Source organism: Diadema antillarum, unplaced genomic scaffold, assembly GCF_040938485.1.
Source record: "Diadema antillarum isolate AM-2024a unplaced genomic scaffold, OU_Dant_1.0 seq00000798_RagTag, whole genome shotgun sequence".
NCBI lineage: Eukaryota > Metazoa > Echinodermata > Echinoidea > Diadematoida > Diadematidae > Diadema > Diadema antillarum.
The window spans coordinates 1638165-1659921 of NW_027271682.1; the positions used below are offsets into that span (position 1 = coordinate 1638165).

At 39.2% G+C, this 21757-nt stretch overlaps 1 protein-coding gene across 1 annotated transcript; it reads left to right on the top strand.

The window, feature by feature from the left end:
• Positions 1–947: 947 nt before the first annotated feature.
• Positions 948–19557, top strand: LOC139739385 (CUB and sushi domain-containing protein 2-like). Its single transcript, XM_071650005.1, has 14 exons — positions 948–954; positions 2676–2882; positions 4043–4219; positions 8547–8717; positions 9137–9337; positions 10336–10521; positions 11022–11189; positions 11661–11831; positions 12898–13065; positions 13439–13641; positions 14552–14949; positions 15605–15701; positions 16372–16579; positions 18312–19557. Exons 1-14 carry the CDS (start codon positions 948–950, stop codon positions 18446–18448), a joined length of 2499 nt encoding a protein of 832 aa, XP_071506106.1. The 3' UTR covers positions 18449–19557.
• Positions 19558–21757: the final 2200 nt, after the last annotated feature.

Genomic DNA, 21757 nt, shown 5'->3' on the forward strand with positions numbered 1-21757 from the left:
TTAAATGTTCAGAATCACGAGTGATTGTTTGATTATTTGTGTAAAAGTCATTGCAAATCACTAAAGTGCAACTTTTGTTTCCATGCATTTTGACATAAAATGCAGTTTTTCACACCAATAATGATATCTGGTGGCAATGACTTGCCACTCATGTTATGAGTAATAAAATTCTGTATCCATTTCCGTTTGAATTATGAAAATCGGTTGAATACTTTTTGAGATATGTCCACAAATGCTAGGGGGGGGAACTTACTTTTTTTGCTGAGTGTATATATATATATATATATATATATATATATATATATATATATCAATATTGCTCGCTCATTCCATGTTCACAAGAATGTGAGAAAGAAAAGGGTGAAACAAGGATTTGTTTCGATGAGGATTTTTGATGAGGATCACAAAGAAAGAGAGAAAGAGAGGAGGGTAGGGTGAGAAACATTTGGTTGCCTTGTCTTTGTCTGTTATGATAATGCACATGACTTCGATTTTTTTTTTCTGACTGTTTTCTCCCCTCGTCTCCGGCTTAGGCGCTGTGAACGGACAGTGTAAGTTGTTATGTTGCTTACTTTCTTATTTTCCTATTTTCCTTCTTATGCATTTTTAGTTCTATCCAACAAATTGAATGTAATATTCTTGCGTTTCTTACGAGATTTCACTACGAACTTAGGTTTTGTAACATGTGCATCTATACAGATCAAACAATATAGTAACAACAATTTGAAGTTTCCATTTATAACGAATGTGTAATCAGTCTAGAGCAAGTCATATTTTAATCTTCAAATCAAATCTATTGTGATAAGCAACAAAAGAAACCAAATACAATAATGACAAAACATGTCCCCTTTTCAGTTTCTTTCGTAAATTTCTTTTTTTTTCTAAGCATTTCGGTAGCAACTTAGAATAAAAAAAAAACAACAACAACAGCGTCAAGTGACCAAGCAATGCCATGTATAAACCACTGATTGGGCTGCCCTGGTATAAACATAAACTAGATGAATGGATGTTGTATTTCCCTCGAAGATTATTTGATAAACGATATTCAGCGAAATGTAGATTTTGATCCTGCCGAATGTTTTGCCGGTACGTAAATCAACAACACACGCAAGACGTTGTTCCTCAAGTCAAGCAAAGCAGGATTCATTCTATTAAAGGTGTGATTTCACGGAGCACGAGAACGATTTGCGAAGGACGCGAATGGCAAAATCCCGCATTCGTATTTTAGTCTGCAAAAGATCGCGAAACGAACGTGAGGGTTCGGAAGCGTCGTCAATTGTTCGCGAATGTCGTTTTTGCTTCGGCGAGAATTTCAAAAAAGTGCGAAATTTTTTGCGAACCATTTCCGCGCACTTGGTCGTGATTTGCTCTCGAATTGTTCTCGAAAGTGTCTTTAAAGCCTCGTCATATGCGCAAGACCTTCGCAAGACACGCGCGATGTTCGCAAAATTTTCGTGAAACCCCAAACAGACTCCGAAACTTTGGAGAATGTCTCGCGTATGTCACGCGAAATCTGCGAAGTTTTTCCGATCATTTAACGACATAATCGCAAAGTGTTCGCGTACCTTTTGAGACATTCTCGCGAACGTTTAGCGCACGTTTTTGGGATGTATGACCTATACGTTTTCTACAAATAAATATCGTAGCATACATCTAAACATCGAACTATTATTAACAACTATAGTAACAAAAGAAATTAAAGAACAGCAAAGAGAAAGAAATATTTTATGTTCCAAAAAATCGCAGAATACACTTAAAATTAATCTTAAGTATGTAAAATCTCATTTGAACTATAGAGATTATGTGTTGGAGGTACTGCAAAAAAAAATAATTAAAATGCTCTTCTAGTGGACATAGGTCCTAGGAAAAAAATGTAGGCAAGTACACGATAGAGAAATGAGAGAAAAAGAAAGGAGAAATAGAGCAAAGAAAACAATTCAACTGAAGACAGCTTCCACCTCTCCTTGGGTACATTTTCTCCCATGATTATTGAGAATTTTTCGTTGTTCGCATTTCCGTCGCGTGTTCTTCGTGTCCGTAACATGCTGTACTTTAGCAATGATACACACGACATTCTCACATACGTCGTGGAAACTTCGCACAAATTGCGCAAGAATAGTTTTCGGCTTTGTTGTCGGAACACATTCGGAGAAAAACTTTTCCGAATGTTGGATTTTGTCATTCGCGTCCTTCGCAAATCGTTCAAGTGCTCCGTGAAATCCCACCTTATCAAGGAAGGATTGGAGTTTACTGTGATCTTCGTGACAAGCAAGTGAAATGGCATCTAATAAGTCTTTTATTTGATTTTTGATTAAGTACATACCTCAGCCAAGTATAGGAATGTTAATGAAACTATTTTGTAAAGCAGCCCTTCGAAAGTAGTAGATGAGAATTGTATTATCAACTAATTCACACAATGATTGCACTGTAAAAAGTGCCGTTCTCTTTTTACAAGTCAACACTGAACCAAAAACACATGATGATATAAAAACACAATATGATTTTACCAGGAGTACCACAGTTTTTGGTAAAATCCGGTGTGTTGACGTTTTGTTCCTAATCCAACAAAACGTTCCTTTTCATAAGTTCATTTTACCCTATGACATGGTAAAATACAGGATGATATAATTGTGATTGCGTCGAGTGTCATTAACTTTTTTACTGTATCACGACAGGTTCCAGCGGTTGTGACCCGGTCAGTATCGCCAGATACCCGACCACGGCTCCTGGCGCCGGGAACGTCTCCTTTAGCTCTCCGGAAGGTTCATGCATCACTGTAGGAGCGCAGGTGACGAGCTCCTGCGATGTGAATTCATTGGGAGCGAGCACTTTCACCTGCTCTGCCACAAACAATTGGAACCCAACTACCATCGTCTGCTTCTGTGAGTATTACCTGTATACCAATAAGATTATCAAATACAAAGTATACACATTGTTAATGTATAAATAGTGAAAACTTTGAGCAAAGAAAATGGGTTTCGATCGGGATTCGATTCGCGATGGAAACTCATTTTCTTTGCTTAAAGTTTTAATCATTTATCATTTGTTCCTGGTCAGTTTTACCTTTCTTTGTTTCATATATATATATATATATGTAGATAGATAGATAGATATAGATATTATATGATGCATACATATGATTTAATGGATTAAAAACGAAAAAGAAGCAGTGATTTGAGAAAGGATGAAAGTAAAAAGTAAAATTGTAGGCGCACAGGAGTTTTATCATTAGTCGTGTGATCTGTTGCACTCTGAATGTAATATTTCTGCCTTTTCTGATTAAACGTTTATTGTCTCCAAACGTGATCTTTATGTGTTTGGAAAATATGTTTGAGCGTTTTTGCTTGTTTGAGCGTAGATTTGTTCTTGTTTCTCGAAAGGTGTGAGAATAATGGAAATGTTGGCATGATAAAGACGACTCGGGCATGAGTCTCTCAATCTTAATTCATGCAAGGTTTAGTAGGTAGGTATATACACATAAAATGTAAACCTAAAGATTTTGCAGTCACCTTCTGAAGAGATACATTAGCAAGCTTTTGATCTGCGACACTAACTCTAAGACGACGCAAATTAGGCCAAAAATGGTGTTCTGCGCATGCGCGAGACAGCTGTTTCTATTGTCCAACCTGTGAGGCTGCGTCGCCTGAGTGTTCTCGTCGCAGATTCTAGAGGTCGCTAATATTAGGCGGAAGGTAAACGCATTAAACCTCAGCAATCATGGCAATACTACACAGATATATATCCGAACACACAAACACACACACACACAACCAAAAGCAAAAACAAAACAAAACAAAACAAAACAAAACAAAAAACAACTAAGATCTTTGAGATGTCGTTTCCGACAGATGATATGGCAGACTGTATTTGATACCGATACTTGCAAGCATGTGATGTGAGAATTCGCTATATTTAAGGCACTATGTTATTCTATGGCAATTCCACTATTGATATCAGAAACGGCTTCCTCTACGAAGTATTGTGTTCATGCTAACTTGACACTCCTATGATGATAATGATCTTCCTCTCCTCTTCTTGACAGCGTTCGCGCAGTGTCCGGAGCCCGACGCACCTGAAAATGGTTATATCGATGGCACGGATTACTCGGTCTACTCAACTATTCAGTATAGGTGCAACGAGGGATTCACAACCGTGGGAGCCACATCAGCCCAGTGTTCAGACACGGGCACCTGGAGTCAACCTCCCCCCACTTGCAGAGGTTCGACCTTAACGTTACTATTATACAAATATCGACTGCTGCAGAGGGAGATGGTAAAACTATTTGCACCGAGGTGATGTCTCAACAGTGCTATGTCCCGAGACGAAGTCGAGGGACATGGCACTGTTGAGACATCACCGAGGTCAAATAGTTTTACCATGGCCCGAAAGAAAGCAGTCGATATTTGTTTTATATCCCTCTCGAGCATTTTACTAGAGTAATGACGGTTCCCTTTTGGAAAAGTGTGCAGGTTTCGTGAACGATAAATCTAACGTTAGGCTGTAGCAGTGCAGCAGCAGTGCGTGCAGCGCGTAGCGAACGACACCGCTGCGCTGTTGTTGATTCCTACACACGAGCTACACTACAGCGTGCAAAACTCCGAAAGATCGAGGTCCAGGACTACGTTAGAAGTAGGCCTAAAGCGGCTTCGTTACCCAGATCATCTTCAAAATCGGTTTTAGTTTATTCCTAATTCGTACCTGATATGGTGTCCTCCTGCGATCATTCTTCCGTTACTGGAAGCAGTCACTTTGTCAATTGAGCTGAATGCACTGATCACGTCACACGTCCACACGTTACACACCGACCGGCCACGCCATCGCACCACACAGATTTCTGTAATGCTGTCGCACATCACACCGCGCGCTCTCTTAGCGCTAGCTAGCTAGCTACAAGCCACAGGACTGTCGCTCAAAAGTATCGCTACTACGCGCACTGCGTACATTCTTAAGTGAGAAATGTAGATATCGATCACACGATAACGATGGGTGCAAATCGTGGATTCCCAAAAGTACTATATCACGCTGGCTAGTAACCAATTGCACCGCATCCAGCTGCTCGTAGCTAGCTAGTAAAACTACACCATGTTCGTGCTCTGTACAATCCTATGGCAAGAAGCTTTACATGAGGGATATAATAAGAATTATATCCCTCACAAAATGCATCTCGTCCCCTGATTGGTCGAGAGCACTGTAAACAACAAAACATAATTCTACCATACAAGTGCGCGAAAAAGACTAGGGGTGGTATTCTGAAAATCTTCCTAAGTTTCTTCCTAAGTTTCTTCCTAAGTCAGAAACTTAGGAAGTGCCTAGGAAAGACAAAATTGGTATTCTGAAATTTCTTCCTAGGCACTTCTTAATGCAAATTAGGCCATCCTTATTCCCGCCCCCGTCCTTTCCTAAGCCAATACGAAATGCCGTATCATAAGGAACTAACCGATGTCTGCCAATGACAATCGCATATTACTATGACGTAGGGTCAAATACACGAGGGCGCGGGATGTCCCCTTTCTCACGCTCATTTCGCGCATCAAGGTACATGTGCGCGCAATGACTGACAAGCGCGCCTATCACGATGCTTGCAGTTTGCTATTCTTAACAACGTACTTAGGACAGGGGTGGAGCTTTCCTAAATATTTTCCTAAAATTCTTTCCTAAGTGCATTCTAGAATACCAACTTCTTCCTAAGTCAGAAATTTACATATTCCCGCCCCCTCCTAATTTTCTTCCTAAGTCTACTTAGGAAGAAACTTAGGAAGATTTTCAGAATACCACTTAGGAAAAAATCCTGACTTAGGAAGAAATTTCTTCCTAGGAAGGATTTCAGAATACCACCCTATACTCCCTAGGGAAATGGTAAAAACCGGCACTGGTAAAAACTATACCACGCTGGTGATTTTCGCGCCTTTTTTGCTTCGCGTCTCGACGTGAAATATTTCACGTGTAAATGAATGGGTATCGCAGCACCTTCGCTTCGCGAGAGATTTCATGTACAAATGAATGGGTATTGCGGCGCCTTCACTTCGCGAGAACCACAAGGCACGCATACACTCAATACGTGTAACGTTAGAGAGACTCAGAGAGACTCTTATAAAGCCCTCATTCTACCTAAAAAGATGATCATTTCATTGTATTACGTTACAACAGAGTAGGCGATATCGGTTAGGGCTCTTCGACGTACCGTAGGCCTAGATCTATTCTTATATAAACGAACGTTGGTTAGGCCAGTCTCATTTGGCCCTGGTTTTGAAGATGCGTGTCGTGACTCGTAACCGTTTACTTAGTAGGTTAGAGATATATGCCAATAGAAGGTCATTCAAAGGATTTGAATGCTACCCAAAGTATGATCCCCTAACTACGGTATGCTAGATTTGAGGTAGTGTCTATGCCTATATCCCAGTGTAGGACTGTCGAAGTTTGGGAATTCATGCTTCGCCTTTTGAAACTAAGTTGGTCTCGCAGTACACTAACTCGAGCGACCCACACAAAAGATGTTGACAAACTGCAGTAGATAGTAAGCCTGCTTATGCCATTATTTCTAACGTTAGCGCAAGTTAGATCTAGTTAAGCCTGACGTTAGTTCTACCTGTTTAACAGTAGACCCTAGTTCCCGTAATCTCATCCTAATAATTATTTTTTAGAGTGTCTAACGAGTTAGAGTCTAATGTTAATTGTTTACGTTTAGAACACCAATTTACAGTGGCACTCGCTGCTTTAACTCGTAACTGCTAGAATCTAATCTAACCTTAGTCTCGCTGTTACTGAATGCTACCCAAATTTACAATGTATACTTGCATTTTTAACAGGAAATGATAGTCCATATTCATGTACAGACAGCTAGAAAGACGACAGAAAACACAATCAACTGCAGCTCACAGTCACACCGTTGATCAGCTCGAGCACGCACATCACCGGCACCAACGTAGGGCCTACTTGTTGACAGATCGGAGGCGTTTTGCATGTATGAAGCGCGTAGTGAGTTTGCAGTTTGCGCATGTTTACCAGTACTAGTACGTTGTACAGCAATGCGCCGAGTACACTTTAGCGGCTGAGCGCGCAGTTGTCTCTTCATAGTACGCGTACGCGCTGCCCTCCTGCTGAACTGCTTTCCCGAGCGTGAATGACTTGTCATTCTTCTTGAAAAGAGTAAAGCAAGATGCCCTAAAAAAGGGGGTAAATTACAGAATACCAGCAGTCGAATACTCTTAGATTCATTGGGAGGGATATAAAACAAATATACCAGGCCATTTTTTCGAGGCACCGGTTGAAACTATGTGCCTTCGGTGACTTCAGTAGCACTATTTTCTTCGGGGCTGCGCCCCTTAGAAAATAGTGCTACTGAAGTCACCTCATGCGCATAGTTTCAACCAGAGCCTCTCAGGCCTGGTATATTTGTATACTATGAACATGAAAATAACGATAGTAATACAAAATTAGTAGAATTTAGTGAATTAAGGACTCGTAGCTCACGACACAAGTATTGATAGGTCTTATCTACGCTTAACATGATTTACATAATACAGATTAACTTGTATCATAAAGATCATATGTTAATCATGTTACTTGACCAAGCATTGTGTTCCAATTGCAAACATCATATTGTTGATTTGTCGAGGAATATGCAAGTGCAATGATTTCTTTAATCGCAACTTTCTTGGGGTCATTTACTTTGTTGTGTTTGTTTATTTCTCTTCTAAAAGTTTTCCTTTGTTTTTGTTTCTTTCTTTTTCACAAAACCTTATGGAAGCCATCTTCTTGCATTGAGACAGCACAACTATACTCATTGACATTTCTTGACATCAAAACTTAAAAATAAATATTGAACAGCATATTATAGTGTTTTTTAAATCAGTATATATATATATATATATATATATATATATATATGTATATATATATATTTTTTTTTTGTTAAATCTGGAAAAGAACGAGGGATGTACCAAAAACTCCATTTATCATCTACAAATAATTACAGTTTTTGATCATTATGCATAGTCTTTTGTAACAATGAATTTCTGGTAGCACAAACTGAATTCCTAGTATCTCAACTTTAATATTGTGTAATGGAAATCTTTTTTGACCTATTCTATGAGCGTTTAATCTGCTAAAAAACAACAACAATACCACCACCACCACCACCACCACCAACAACAACAACAACAACAACACACACACACCCAAAGTCATCAAAGATACTTATAATGTATTTCAATTGAGTTCGCCTGCAAGATATTGTAATATTTTGATATTGTCATAAGAACAATGTCTTATTATTACAAAAGCAAAATCTTTACATTATGAATCATATGTTAATGTCAATATGTTTCATGAAATTACTAGATTCAAGATCACAAAATAAACAATCAAACATGTTAAAATACTTTCTTGTTGCTGATCTATGATGATTATTAGATATCAGAAATTAAAACCGGGATATCAAAACTACATTATATTTGTTGAGATCGAAGATGATTGAGTTGAAAGAAAACAGGCCTTTAACATGTCAAACATCTTTCGATCTTTACGGCGGATCTCCTTCTACTTAGCCCCTTGCGGACGGCCACAGACGAACGAAAGCGTGGTGATCGAACCTGATCAAGATTCGTACAACAACGGCGAAATAGCAAATTACGCCTGTCCGGACCTGACTATGGTAGGCGTTTCTACCTCCACTTGCCGGGACGGAGACTGGGAACCATCCCCTCCCTTGTGCTATGGTAGGATGCACTGATATCATCAGACGCCAAGTTTCTTGGAGCAGTCTCTTTTCTTTCATCATATTATCGCTTAATTGTCATATTACTTGTCATCTTGTTTATTGTTTGCTTTGCAGGTTTGCTCGTCTCTTTTCCCCCTGAGTATGAAACAATCAAATACAATTTGTCACATTTCTTGCTTTCTTGGGGTTTCTATGTAAAGTAAAGTTTATCATTTTGAAACACTGGGCAAAGTAGAATTCCTCAAAGAATAGTAATCCACGAACTGCCTGTGGTCGGCTTGCATTGCTCTGCTTACTCCAAAGATCTAACCAAAGATTATAACATATCTTATATAAGATGTAATATTATATAGTGTATTATATATGTAAACGATTTCAGTCACCTTTGGTTTTCATTGACCATTATCTTACCTACAGAAAGGTGTGTTGTACCCGGAATCACGTTTGCCTCATATTCTGACGCCGCCATATCTGAGGGAGAGACGGTTGATCATGGTTCCGTGGTTCTATTTACTTGCGACAGCGGCCGATATACGAACTTGGAAGACGCTCCAAGCACACAGGGTGAAACCGTGTGCAACAACGGTGTTTGGAGTCTCTCACCCGTTACCTGTTTCGGTAAACTTCACACATTATCCTGCGGTCGAGTCCAAAGCAAATTTACATAGTCCACAACCACTGAATGTCACTGATCACAAGTAACTCAAATATCATTAAAATCCTTACTGCTGACTTTTCTTGATTAGTTATCAAGAAAAACAAAAACGCTATAGACTTAAGAAGGAGAGAATCATTGTTGATGTAGCAATTAATTGTTTGGCTTTATAGACATTTTCCTTTGCAAACAATATATCATGTAAATACAGTCGGTCTATTCATCGAATACTATTTCACACGCTTCACGCTTCTTGTCCCTTTGGTTAGAAAGATAATGACATACTGTATTATATAAAATTCAGGAATTCCTAAAATGGTTATTATCAGTGGATGTTACTTGTATCCTTGAAGGTGGGATTAATCCTTCCATGTTCTATGGAAGGCAGGGTTTTATTGTTTTGTGTTTTTCCTTGATTCTTTACTTCTAAATAGCCAAATCTCTCATTGGGATGCAGTGTTTTATCACGTGTAGTCTTTGCTGTAGTCCCAAAAGTAGAAGCCGAAGAAACTGCAAAGAGATATTTTCGCTAATATTTCTTCAAGTGACAAAAGGCACAATTGCACCTCACTCTCAAAGAATTGGAATGTCTTGATGAGCATTTTTTTTTTCGTGATTTCATGAAGAATATCACTTTTGGGAATATACTTACCTTTGTCTGTGTATCCCGTATTGCATATCTATTGATCGCATTAATATTCCAGACCATTTTGTTCCTAAGTTTGTGTTTATCTCGAGCTGGAATTTCTTACTTCTTCAGTGATAAATTTCTTATGGTGAGACATAGTGTATATCATTTGAAGTTCTTGTTAGCTGTTATATAAAATGTGAGATGTCGATGTCCAAAAAAATTCATCAGGCCTTAATTGCGACGGGACACACACACAAACATACAAACACAATCAATCAATCTCTCTTCCGGTTTTTATTTTGTTTCTCCCATTTCTCTTGGTCTCAACAGCAAATTGCTCTATTGGAAATTTGAGTCTTCCCTCGAACGCCTACGTTACTCCCGCCAAACAAACTTATTTCCATGAGGAAGTTACTTCGTTGGCCTGTTCGTCGGGCACCCCGTCGAATCCAAATGCGGAGGTCGAGTGCAATGACGGGCGTTTCATTGTACCTCCGATGGAATGCATCCCGTTTGGTATGATATATTCGGTTTTAAAGCATATTATCATGGTTCTTTTTTTTGGATATTGAAACTTTTGAAATCAGTCAAAAAAATACAACTGTAATTGAAGGATGGCAACTTTAAATTATGCGCTCTAACCACACATCAAAAGTACTGTTGATGCATTGTCCATTATTCTTGTGGGTGTTTTTTTTTTCAATAGAATAGTGAGGTTATCAATATTGCATGATTACCGCATCATGACAAAACACGTCTCTTAACACATCAGTGAAAATATGTCAGTTGTTGCTAATCGATGATCAGTAGCTGTCAATGTTGTTTAATACACACACAAACACACACACACACACACACACACACACACACTTACGTTTAATTGATTTCAATGGGAAGATGTTATAGGAAAAGGTAACAAAAATTTCATAGAATAAATGGATGAGAAAAAAAAAATCGTCTAAATAGTATACACCAACGAACTAAAAAAGAAAATCTTTTTTATGACCTTCCTCCAGCTAACTGCGAAAATCCCGGATTTCCCGCCAATGGTGAAGCCCTTGGAAACGACTACGCTCACGGTGCGGTGGTCGAATTTCGCTGCAATGATAACTACACGATGACAGGAAATTCAAATATCACGTGTTTCAATGGCTCTTGGAGCTCAGAACTCCCAAGGTGTCGAGGTGCGCATTGCGTCTTTCTCATAATAGTATTGTTTTGCTTTGGATATTGTGTAACGGTGTGTGCATGTGACAATCAATCAATATAATAGATTTGCTATATTTTATTTTTGCTTTTATGTCGCGGACCACATTATCTCTTTCGGGTCACCAAAATGTCAGATTAAAAAAGTTTAGTGTCCCCACAGAACGGGCGAACAGACAAAAATGTTGGTGTCGAATTTCTTCATAACGGTATTGGCAATCCATAAAGCTGAATTTTGACAATGCATTAGAACTTATCTTTAAAATAACACGAATTTCCACTTTGCACCATTGTTTCTCTGAAAGTAGTTTACTGATATTAATAACTGTGTGATTTGTCAGAGACTTTATTGCAAGGCAATGTACCTAGGGAAAACAGCTGGGAAAAAACACAAAGACAAAAAGTAAACATTTGAGACTTGTAATATCTAATCAACATCTCCTCTACAGCGAACTGTTGGAACCCGGGATCTCCGGAAAATGGTGAGCTGATAGGAGACAACTTTAACCACGGGGCTGAGGTGGAGTTCCGTTGTTCTGGCAACTACACATTAACAGGCGATGCCAGCATCAACTGTGAGGACGGTGCATGGAGCGGTAACGTGCCAACCTGCTCAAACGGTAACTCTACCATCGTTTGTTTTGATTCCCAAAGTCTCATACATTTTATCACTCATCTGTGATGGGTGGGAAAACATAACTATAACTGACTGAATTCTGGCTATGTTGGTAGCATCCCTGTATATTAACCTTATAAAAAAAAGAGTGTAGATGCAATGAGAGATCCGTAAAGATCATCATATCCTTCGTCCTGGCAACCGAAATGTTGCCAAAACATCACTTGAAATCAAAACGAAATGAGTTGGGTTTGTTTAATCAACAGTGGAGTTTGAGGTAAAGCTAGGATAGTACTAAATGCAAAGGACATATTTTTTTTAGTTATCAATAGAAATAATAAATCACTAAAAACTACTTTTGTTGGAGCCCCCACCCCGCATAAGTATTATACCTAATTCGGAAGGTTTTAGTTTGATATATTGTGTTATAGATTTTAACAGAAAAGTATGCATTACTCTTAGCGTTGTTTGCTTTGAATTTGTCTTGGGATCTTAAATACATTTGATACTGACAAAAGAAAATCATTATCAATTGCGTTCTGTACGATGTTGCCTTAATTCTTCTTTCTTTGAGCAATGGAGCGATGAGTGTTCCGGCCATTTGAAAATGATGTATGGTTTTAAAAACGTCCGTATAAAATTCATTTGAAATGCATGCATATCAGTTGTGCATAAGTGGCTGATTGTCCTATCATACCTGTACTATTACTAGTACCTGTCTCCTTCCATTCATTTATCTGTTTCATTATGTTTATTTCCCTATCTGCATGATTTGTCTACTTATCCATAAAATATTCATCTGCCTATTTTCATGCCTCATATCTATTTGCTTTCTAATCTACTTTCATCATCAAATCCATATATCTATATGCATTCACTCTATTCTGTCTATCCATCAAACTGTTCGTTTTGCTCTCTTTAATCATCCGTCAATTCGTCTATATCTTATCAGTCAAAATGCATTCTCTTTCTGTCTTGCACATCGTTGATTCAATCTTTCTTAATTTATTCCTCCCCATGTATGTCTATGTGTGTGTGTGTGTCTGTCTATCTGTCTCTCTGTTTACCAGGAGATTGTGAGAATCCTGGTTCACCGACCAACGGCGAAATGCTCGGAAACAACTTTAACAACGGCGCTGACGTTGAGTTTCGCTGCAACGATAACTACACTCTCACGGGGAATTCCCGTATCACCTGCGTCGAGGGCGAGTGGAGCGGCCAGGTTCCGTTATGTACTGGTAGGCCTGTATAAGTTATTATCATTGTCTGAGGTGAGAAGAGAAAAAGGCACCTTGGCGAGCTCATATAAGTCGCCTTCTCATGTTGACGCTTTGTGCTTGTATCTTGGGGGGGGGGGGGGGTCTTTCAGTCATTAGTATAATTTACGCGCTTACTTTAAAAAAAAGTCATGTACCTTGCTTGATAAACAATAAATTTCATATTTTTTGCAACCCCCTTGTCTAACTAGCACAACGTTCGAATCCATCTCACTATCAACATTTAATGTAGATTTTCATTATCTATCTACAGATTGAAACAAAAATAAATATAATGCTTTGATCCTAATTACTCACTGAATTTCATACCATTTGACTGCGTTTCTCCTTGCAGCAAATGGGGCTGCCCCTTCAAATGGAAGCGCCAGGCTGGAGTGTCTTAGTGATTCTATTCGGGTCACAGTGGACCGCTCTACCCTCCCGGACCTCGGCGACGATTTTCTCATCTTTGATGGCAACCGAAACTGCACTGGTGAACTTATGGGAAACGATCTGGTGTTTGTAACCAGGTTCGACCAGTGTGGAACCCGCTGGGAGGTAATCTATTGTAGACTTGAGAAGATCAATTACATCACATCAATTCAATTCAATTCAATTCAATTCAATTCAATTCAATTTTTATTTTCCACTCATGGGGTGGAACACCCTCGTCAGCCAAAGGCTGGTTTTCAGAGGGGTCCACACATACAGGTTAAAAATACAAACATTATACATACAGTATGACAAGGATATACATCACATATTATGCACAGAACAAGAAACAAGGTACAAGCACCATGATAGCTTGTTTCAGACACAAACGAAGAAAAAAGAAAAAATATCTACAAGGCCTTAGATTACGACATAAAAAACAAAAAATAAGGGCATGTGACACTGAATTTCAAATACAGAAGAGAATCGGTATTGCTGAGATATTTTGACTGTGAATTCATTACATTTCATTTCATTTCATTTGATGAGTAAAAAAGAAGAAGAATGGTTTAAACTTCATCCGGTTACGCATCCTATATTCATAATTATTTTATATATTCATGTAGTTGTTTTTTGAATGTATCAAGGGAAATATCAGAAGAAATATGTCGAACTACATCGTTCCATAAAGAAGCACCTTTGTATACAAAACATCTTTTACCATAATCTGTTTTAGGGCGTGTAATCGAACCTGTTTTGGGTATAATTACATCAAAAAGTGCGTAAAAGAAATACGTAGACCAAACTCTAAGATCTCAATGTATTTGCCATTCCCACTGAAGAGCAGTTCATGTTTTCAAACGAATTTCCGTATACGAATGTCTGATGCAATCATATCATTGAGTTATTGTCATCATAACCTACATAGGAAATTGAGAAAGTAAGCAATCATTCTGTCAACATCTGTAGGCAACATTTCAATCAGGGCGTTTTCTGTGGGACGCTTTTTCCTCATCCTGTCTTGTATGTTTCGTAGGTGGAGGGAGATTTCGACGTCTACACGAATCGCATCACCAACGGAGCTAACGGCGGCGCCGTCATCTCGCGGCAGCTGACCGTGTCTTTCCCGATCCGTTGCTACTATGAACGTGATAGGCGCATTGGAAACACTTACTCAGTCGGGGGCAGCGCACAGGTAGTCCAGCAATCGCTTGTCGACAGCGGGGAGTATGATCTACAAATTTCTATGTTCGCCGACAGCAACTACAGCACTATGATTATGCCAGGCACAGGTGACATACCCGTCAATGAAAGAGTGTATTTCGCCATTGAGCTCGAGCGTAATCTCGACCGCCGAGTCGTCATCCAATCGTGCTGGACCACACCGTCGAATGACCCCAATGATCCCGTCAGATACAACCTCATCACCGAAAGGTGAGTCATGGCATTCTCTTGCAAATATCTACTTTTTTTTTGTCCGTCTAAAGTGGCACTACAGTATTTTAAAATTTTGTATCCGCGTTTTTATCTGTGATGTTTTACTTCTTGTCCCTATATTTGCATTTGTATAGGAGGCAGAGATAACACAAGTAAAAAAGACCCCCAAAAAATCTTTGGTTTCAAACGGTAGCGAAATATTGCTGATTCTTCCTAAACTGCTCTATCCCAGATGATCTCTACGATACAATATTGGGCAAAGGAATTATTAGCTCTTATACAGCCAAAAGGTAGCTTTATTGTCGTTACTATTACTGAGTATCTCTTTAGTATCTATACGGGAGAGTTTGTTTTGTCTTTGATCTTCATTACTTTGTCCTCTTGACTCACATGTAAATGTAGGTGCATCACATGGTATCCATCCATAGAAATTAATGTTTGTTTGTTTTTTCACTACACACTGTGATTTCGGTGTAGCCGACCTGGTTACTATTGTAAGCCGCGGTCACACTGGAAAGATCGCAATCTTAGACTTCGCGATCTTTTGCCAGTGTGACCGCGGCTATTTATCCTGCACTCTTACTGCACCTACTTCTATCATCTAGTGCTTCTGAATGCCTCGGTTTACATATTCACTTGTTTACTTGTGTAGATGTGACCTCGAACAGACTGTGCAACTGGCGGATCTGGGCTCTCCAACCCGAGTGGGATTTAGTCTTGCAGTGTTTACTTTCCTCAATGGAAATGAAGTAAGTTCGTCTTCTTCATCATTACTTTCTCTCTCTCCTTTGTTCCCCCTTCATTCATAAATTATTTTTCTTGTTCTCCCATTGTCATAGAGGATCACAACACACACATACACACACACACACACACACACATATCAAGAGTTTGATTGGCTTTAAAAAATGGACTAAGCGCCATATCAACCATTTTGAAAAAGGCCATCCTCAGACAGAGCAAAATAAAACCTTTCCAGTCATACCCAACTGTTTACATAACAAGGAATGTTTTTGAAGTTAAAAGTATCCAATATTTTCTTATCATTATTTTCTCTTTTTTTGCTGTTTTAATCGCAAATATCTCAACTTAAGGAGATGGAGTTCATTAGTTTTGTCATTAACTCTTATATATATATATATATATATATATATATATATAATGATAACAATGATAATAATAATAATGATAATAATAATGATAACAATAATAATACAAAGAAATGCTGCTTGTCATCTGATATTAGCAGGGACGTCACTATGATAGGTATACTGACGAGATAGTATAGAACTGGTGATGACGATATGAATGAAGACAATCAAAAAAAAAAAAACAAACGAGAATCTGGCGAGATTAAGAAGTGGCAGGTTTTAAACAAACAGACGGACCAGTAATGTTTTCTGTTGCTCATCCTCTCAGATCTACATGTACTGCTCTGTAGCCGTTTGTATGGAAAGTGACACAGAAGGCGAGTGTGCTACCTGTGATGGGAACCGAATGAGGCGTGGTGCCTCCGGCCGCGGGCATCCCGCTCGGCTTCAGAACCTATCCGTAGGCCCCGTGCGATGGGTGCGACAAACCACACAGAATGAAGGAGCTGAGATAGACATGGCCGTAAAAACTGCCGGTATGTATCACGTGAATTGTTGTTGGTGTTGTTTTGTTTTTCTGTGATCCAGTTTCTACGGGTGAATAGCAATAATAGTAACAAAAGGCCGATCCGTTGTCTCGCAATAAACGGGTAGCTAAAACTAAAAAAAAAAAAAAAAAAAAAGTGGTCAGTGTTAGACTTCTGAAGATAGCCAGTGCATGGTTGTGAGTTTGTCTTTGCTTTGTGCTTCTACTTTATTGAAAACATGTTAGTCAAGTATTGGACTCGAAACAAAAATAGACCGTGGTTAACAAGTTAAGCGATATTGAACAAATTGTTATATTTTGAAATCTCGAGACCACTTGTTTGACCAAAAGTCGGTTAACACTCTTTCCCGAAGAAATCAATAACCATTTGCTTATGTTATTGTATATGTGTGTCATCTTTAATCTGCGAAATCACCGAGAAGTATACGTGTATTTCTTTATATGTACCATCTTAACCCTTTCTACGCCAATAGGCGCGGTCAGACTGGCAAAAGTTTAAGATCGCAACGTTTGGTCCATTCGTACGCGCGCAAGAAAGTGTGCGCCGTCCGATGGCTAGTGATTATGCCGTGACGATGCACATCTGTACATGACAATGGTCTCGCGCTTCGGAGAGACCGCTCGCCAACAGATCGAGAAGTTTCGCGAGAAGTTTCGCGGGAAGTTTGCGGTCACACTGGCAAAACTTCGAGATCTTAAACTTCGCAATCTTAAACTTCTTTTGCCAGTCTGACCGCGCCTAATGAGTCAAAGGCGCACAAGTTTCACACACAACCCTATGGACAGGAAATTAATGTGGCACGCAGCGGGTTAACGAACTGTACAGCGCAGAATTAACAGTGATATATACACAAGAAATAGGTGCGGTCAGACTGGCAAAAGATCGCGAAGTTTAAGATAGCGATCTAGCGATCTTTAAGATCTCGAAGTTTTGCCAGTGTGACCGCAAACTTCCCGTGAAACTTCCCGCGAAAGTTCTCGTTCTGTTTGAGGGCGGTGTCTCCCAAGCGCGAGGCCATTGTCATGGACAGATGTGCTTTGTTACGTCACAATCACTAACCATCGGACGGCGCACTCTTTCTTGCGCGCGTACGAATGTGTGGCCCAAATTTCGCGATCTTAAACTTCTCGATAGTTTTTCCAGTCTGTCCGCGCATATTAAATAATAAGAATTAAAGTCTAATGTCGAGGGTGGTTACATAGAAGTGTCCACACAATATTGGTCAGAATTATCATCAGAGCTTTCATTTCGCTTTTGTGTTGACTTCCGATGTAATCTTATAAAGATGCTCTTTTCATGTGATCAATTTTTGTTCAGCAAAAAGAAAAAGGCGAGTTCTGTGCTTACAAGGTTTAAAGTCATATTGCAAGGGCATTAATACGGAAAAGCAAAATGGATCTGAAAAGAGAGAAAAAAAAAACCAGGGATGAGGTAGTCAAATACAGCCGTTTCATTAACTTCAGATATTCATGGCTGTACTTTTTCTTCCCATTTCTTTACAAATGTACACCGACATGATCTGTTCAGGCGTGTTTGTGTGTTTTATGTGAGTGTGTTTACTGTTTCAAGCATGTTCTGAAATTAAAAATATACTAAAGTCTTCACTGCGGTGAGACATCACTTTCTGTTTGTAGCATTTGTTTAAACATTAAAACGAGTTTCATTATTATAATTTTATAACGTCAAGTGAACGAAGCATGATGTCCGTTGCTCTTTACAGATGGAGATGCAAACGTACAAAACAACGCAAGACCTTGGATGATAGCTGTCGTTGCCATGGCTACTGTCATCGTCGTACTCGTGGTTACCAATCTGATGACAGCCAGGAATCGACGACCGAGTGCGAGATTCAACTGACTTGTCAAGACATGTGCACGATGGTACTGATCATATGCGCCTGAAATAGCTGTCTATAACCTGCTGCTGAAATATATCATTACTATGTTTTATTTAGCGGTTGGTACTCTACCGTGTTCAAAATGTTTGTCAGTTCCTAGTTTTCATCAGGGTCATGTTACAAATATTTTTCTCCTTTTTTTTAATCAAGTACTTAGAACACGATTGCCATGTTGCTGGAGTCTTCATGGAATTGCAATCAGCTAAGATACGATGAATCCATGTATACATTTTGTTTTAACTTAGTCTTCTCTTATAGTCTTGTAAAATTGTTTCTTTTCGTATTAGTATCTTTAACTGTCGATGTGTGGAAAAAGACAATGGTTCGACTGGACAATGGCTTAGCGAGAAAATTGGGCGTTTTGTATTATACAAATCATAACAACGTCATTAGAGTATTGCACATTGTGAGCGACGAATATATTATGATCATTTCTCTCAGAATGAGATTACACTATGTACATAGTTCTATATTTAGCTAAAGGAAGCTACTTTAAAGAAACCTTCATGAATTCTGATGTCATTTTGGAAAGATTGATTAATGCCTTTCCAAAACTTATCAGGCTTGAGTAAAAACAAACAGAGCCGATCAAAATGTTTATTTTCATACGATATGCGTATCAACTTCCGTTTTTTTTTTCTTCTGCTTCAAATCAGCAAAAAAAACTATTGACATGAACACTACATCTAAGCGCGTCTGTAAACTCGTTGAATTTGGATATTGATAACAAATGTCGTCTTCTAATTGGTTGAGGGTATCCTAGCATGCTGCTGCTTCATGTACTGTGACATGAAAGTAATACACCATTAAAACCCTTTGAACAAAGAACAAACACAGCCACATCAACATCAAGAACAACAACAGCAGCAACAGCAGCAACAGCAGCAACTACGACAACAACATCACTAACACATAAAGAAAAATGGACAACCATCCTCTTTAGGAAATGTCTTTTTTTCTGTAGTGGTCGGGGAACGAAAGTAATCGATTTGTGTGTTTTTTTCAGTCGGCGTTACCTTGCCTTTATTGAATAAAAGTAGAATGTTGTCGTGCGTAACCTGGACAACTAGACGAGTGGTTTGTTTGTCCTCTTGTGTGTTATTTCTATGGTGAGCTGAATGCGGAGATGGTGAAGGAGACCAAACTGTACTATGTGCATTAACGCGCTTCTTTTGTCTATTCTTATGTTACAGAACATGCAATGGTCTGAGATATATTGTAATAAAACATAGCAGCATACACCCAGCTATCATATCAACGTAAGAAATTATACCTATTTTCGTGTGCATTCCTACGATTCATTACAAACAAAGAAAAGAACTACACTGCAAGCTAGCTCTGCTTTAGCTGAATGAAGAATGATACATGAAAAGAAGGCAAAGCAAAGTGCAATCAAATGAAATAAAATATAATTATCTGAGAATTTAAGGTAAATCAGGAACACAGTTCTAAAGTAAGTATGTTATCTCACCTCTGCGTTGTCATGAAAGATAGAAAGTTTATATGGGTGATGATTTCATCTATCCAAGTTGTAATATGGCTGCATGGGAATCTTCACAAATTTACTTTTAAATGTGCAAGCGGATGACAATGCACTGAATTGTAATCCTTAAATCGAAAATAGTTAAGATTCATTAATGAATTTTAATTTCTAATTTAGCCACTATTTTCAATCTGATTATGAAGAGACCATGGAGTGAGCTCTAGTCAAAAAAGGATAATATAAGTTTCTTTAGAAATTGTGTCGTCAGAGAAACCTTTGTCTTTAGCATTCCTTCTTGGTGTACACCCTCGGCCTAATCCAGATTGAAAGATGTATAAAATTGAACAAATTATATTTCTAGTCTATTGTGAGTTAAAATACAAAGTCTCTATACTACATATAACCGAGTAAGTGGAGCGATTTCTTATGGATTCGTCATTGTGGAGAATATTGAGAAAAATATCAATAAAAAGTATAGCATTTATTTCATCCGGGTATCTGTGTCATGAAAATGTGTGTTTTCTTCAATTAAACAAGCGTTTTTCTCCTACCAGCTACATACCATATTTTTAGCTCACCTGATCCAAAAACAAATTTGGGTCCTATTTTCACATTTTCAGCTTCTTCCTTCAAACCCCTGTTAGATTTGTAACAAGCGTGGATGGTACATATAGCATCACAAGGTTGATCTGAAGATAGTATCTTACAAAGAATCCGTTGCTGAAATTTAGAATTGGTGGAAAAAGTATGGTTTTTTTTTTTTGGCAAATGTATTCTTAAAACAATGGTACTCATAACAGTTACAATGGCAACAATCTTAATAATGATAATCGTGATAAAGGCCGTGCACACCTTTCCGGGCAAGCCTTGCGTGCAACTTGCGAAAAACAGATGACCCGCACATGACAGTACCTATCACGTACCTCACCCGTAGTCGCCCGGAGGTGCGCACGCAAATCTTTTTACCCACCACCATGTTTAGGCCCTGTCACACCTTTCCGGGCAAGCTTCGCGGGCGTGTTGCGTGTAGGGATTTTCCAGCATACTGGACAATTTCTGAAGGCCGTGTCACACCATTCCGGGCAAGCTACGCGGGCTTGTGGCGAGGAGGTAGTTTCCAGCACGTAGAAGATTTTCAGAGGGCGAACAAGAATGTTTGCAATTTTCATTCATGCCTTGTCATACCGTACGGGGGAACTTCTGCGGCTTGACTTGCGGGGAAACAAATTTACTCCCCGGAGCTCTCCGCAGTTGGTCCGCACCTGACAGTATCTAGCGCGTAGTTGCCCGGAGGTGCTCACGCAAGTCCGATTTAACCGCAGCCAAGTTTTGAGCATGACCAAAACTTTTTCCTGGTGAGTCGCGGGAATGCCCGTAGAGGTCCACGCAGAACGTCAGCAGGAGACCCTTAGCGGCAGTACTTCCCAGGCTATTCCCACGCAGGTACTTCGCAGTCCCATATGCAGCCAAGATAATGAAATTCTGTGAGATTTCAGCCATTCCATTAGAGGAATTCCTTCACTGAGTTGTCAGCCCCCACGCGACTGGTACAAAGGTCACACAGTATACTCGCAAGTATAACGCGTCCAGCAAGTAAGACACATGCGTTGACTCGCACAAATCCTTTTCCGCCCTCAGGAATGTCCGGTATGCTAGAAAATCCCTACACGTAACAAGCCCGAGTAGCTTGCCCGGAAAGGTGTGACAGGGCCTAAACACGGTTGCGGGTAAAAAAAAAATATGCGTGCGCACCTCCGGGCGACTATTTTTGAGATACATGCTAGGT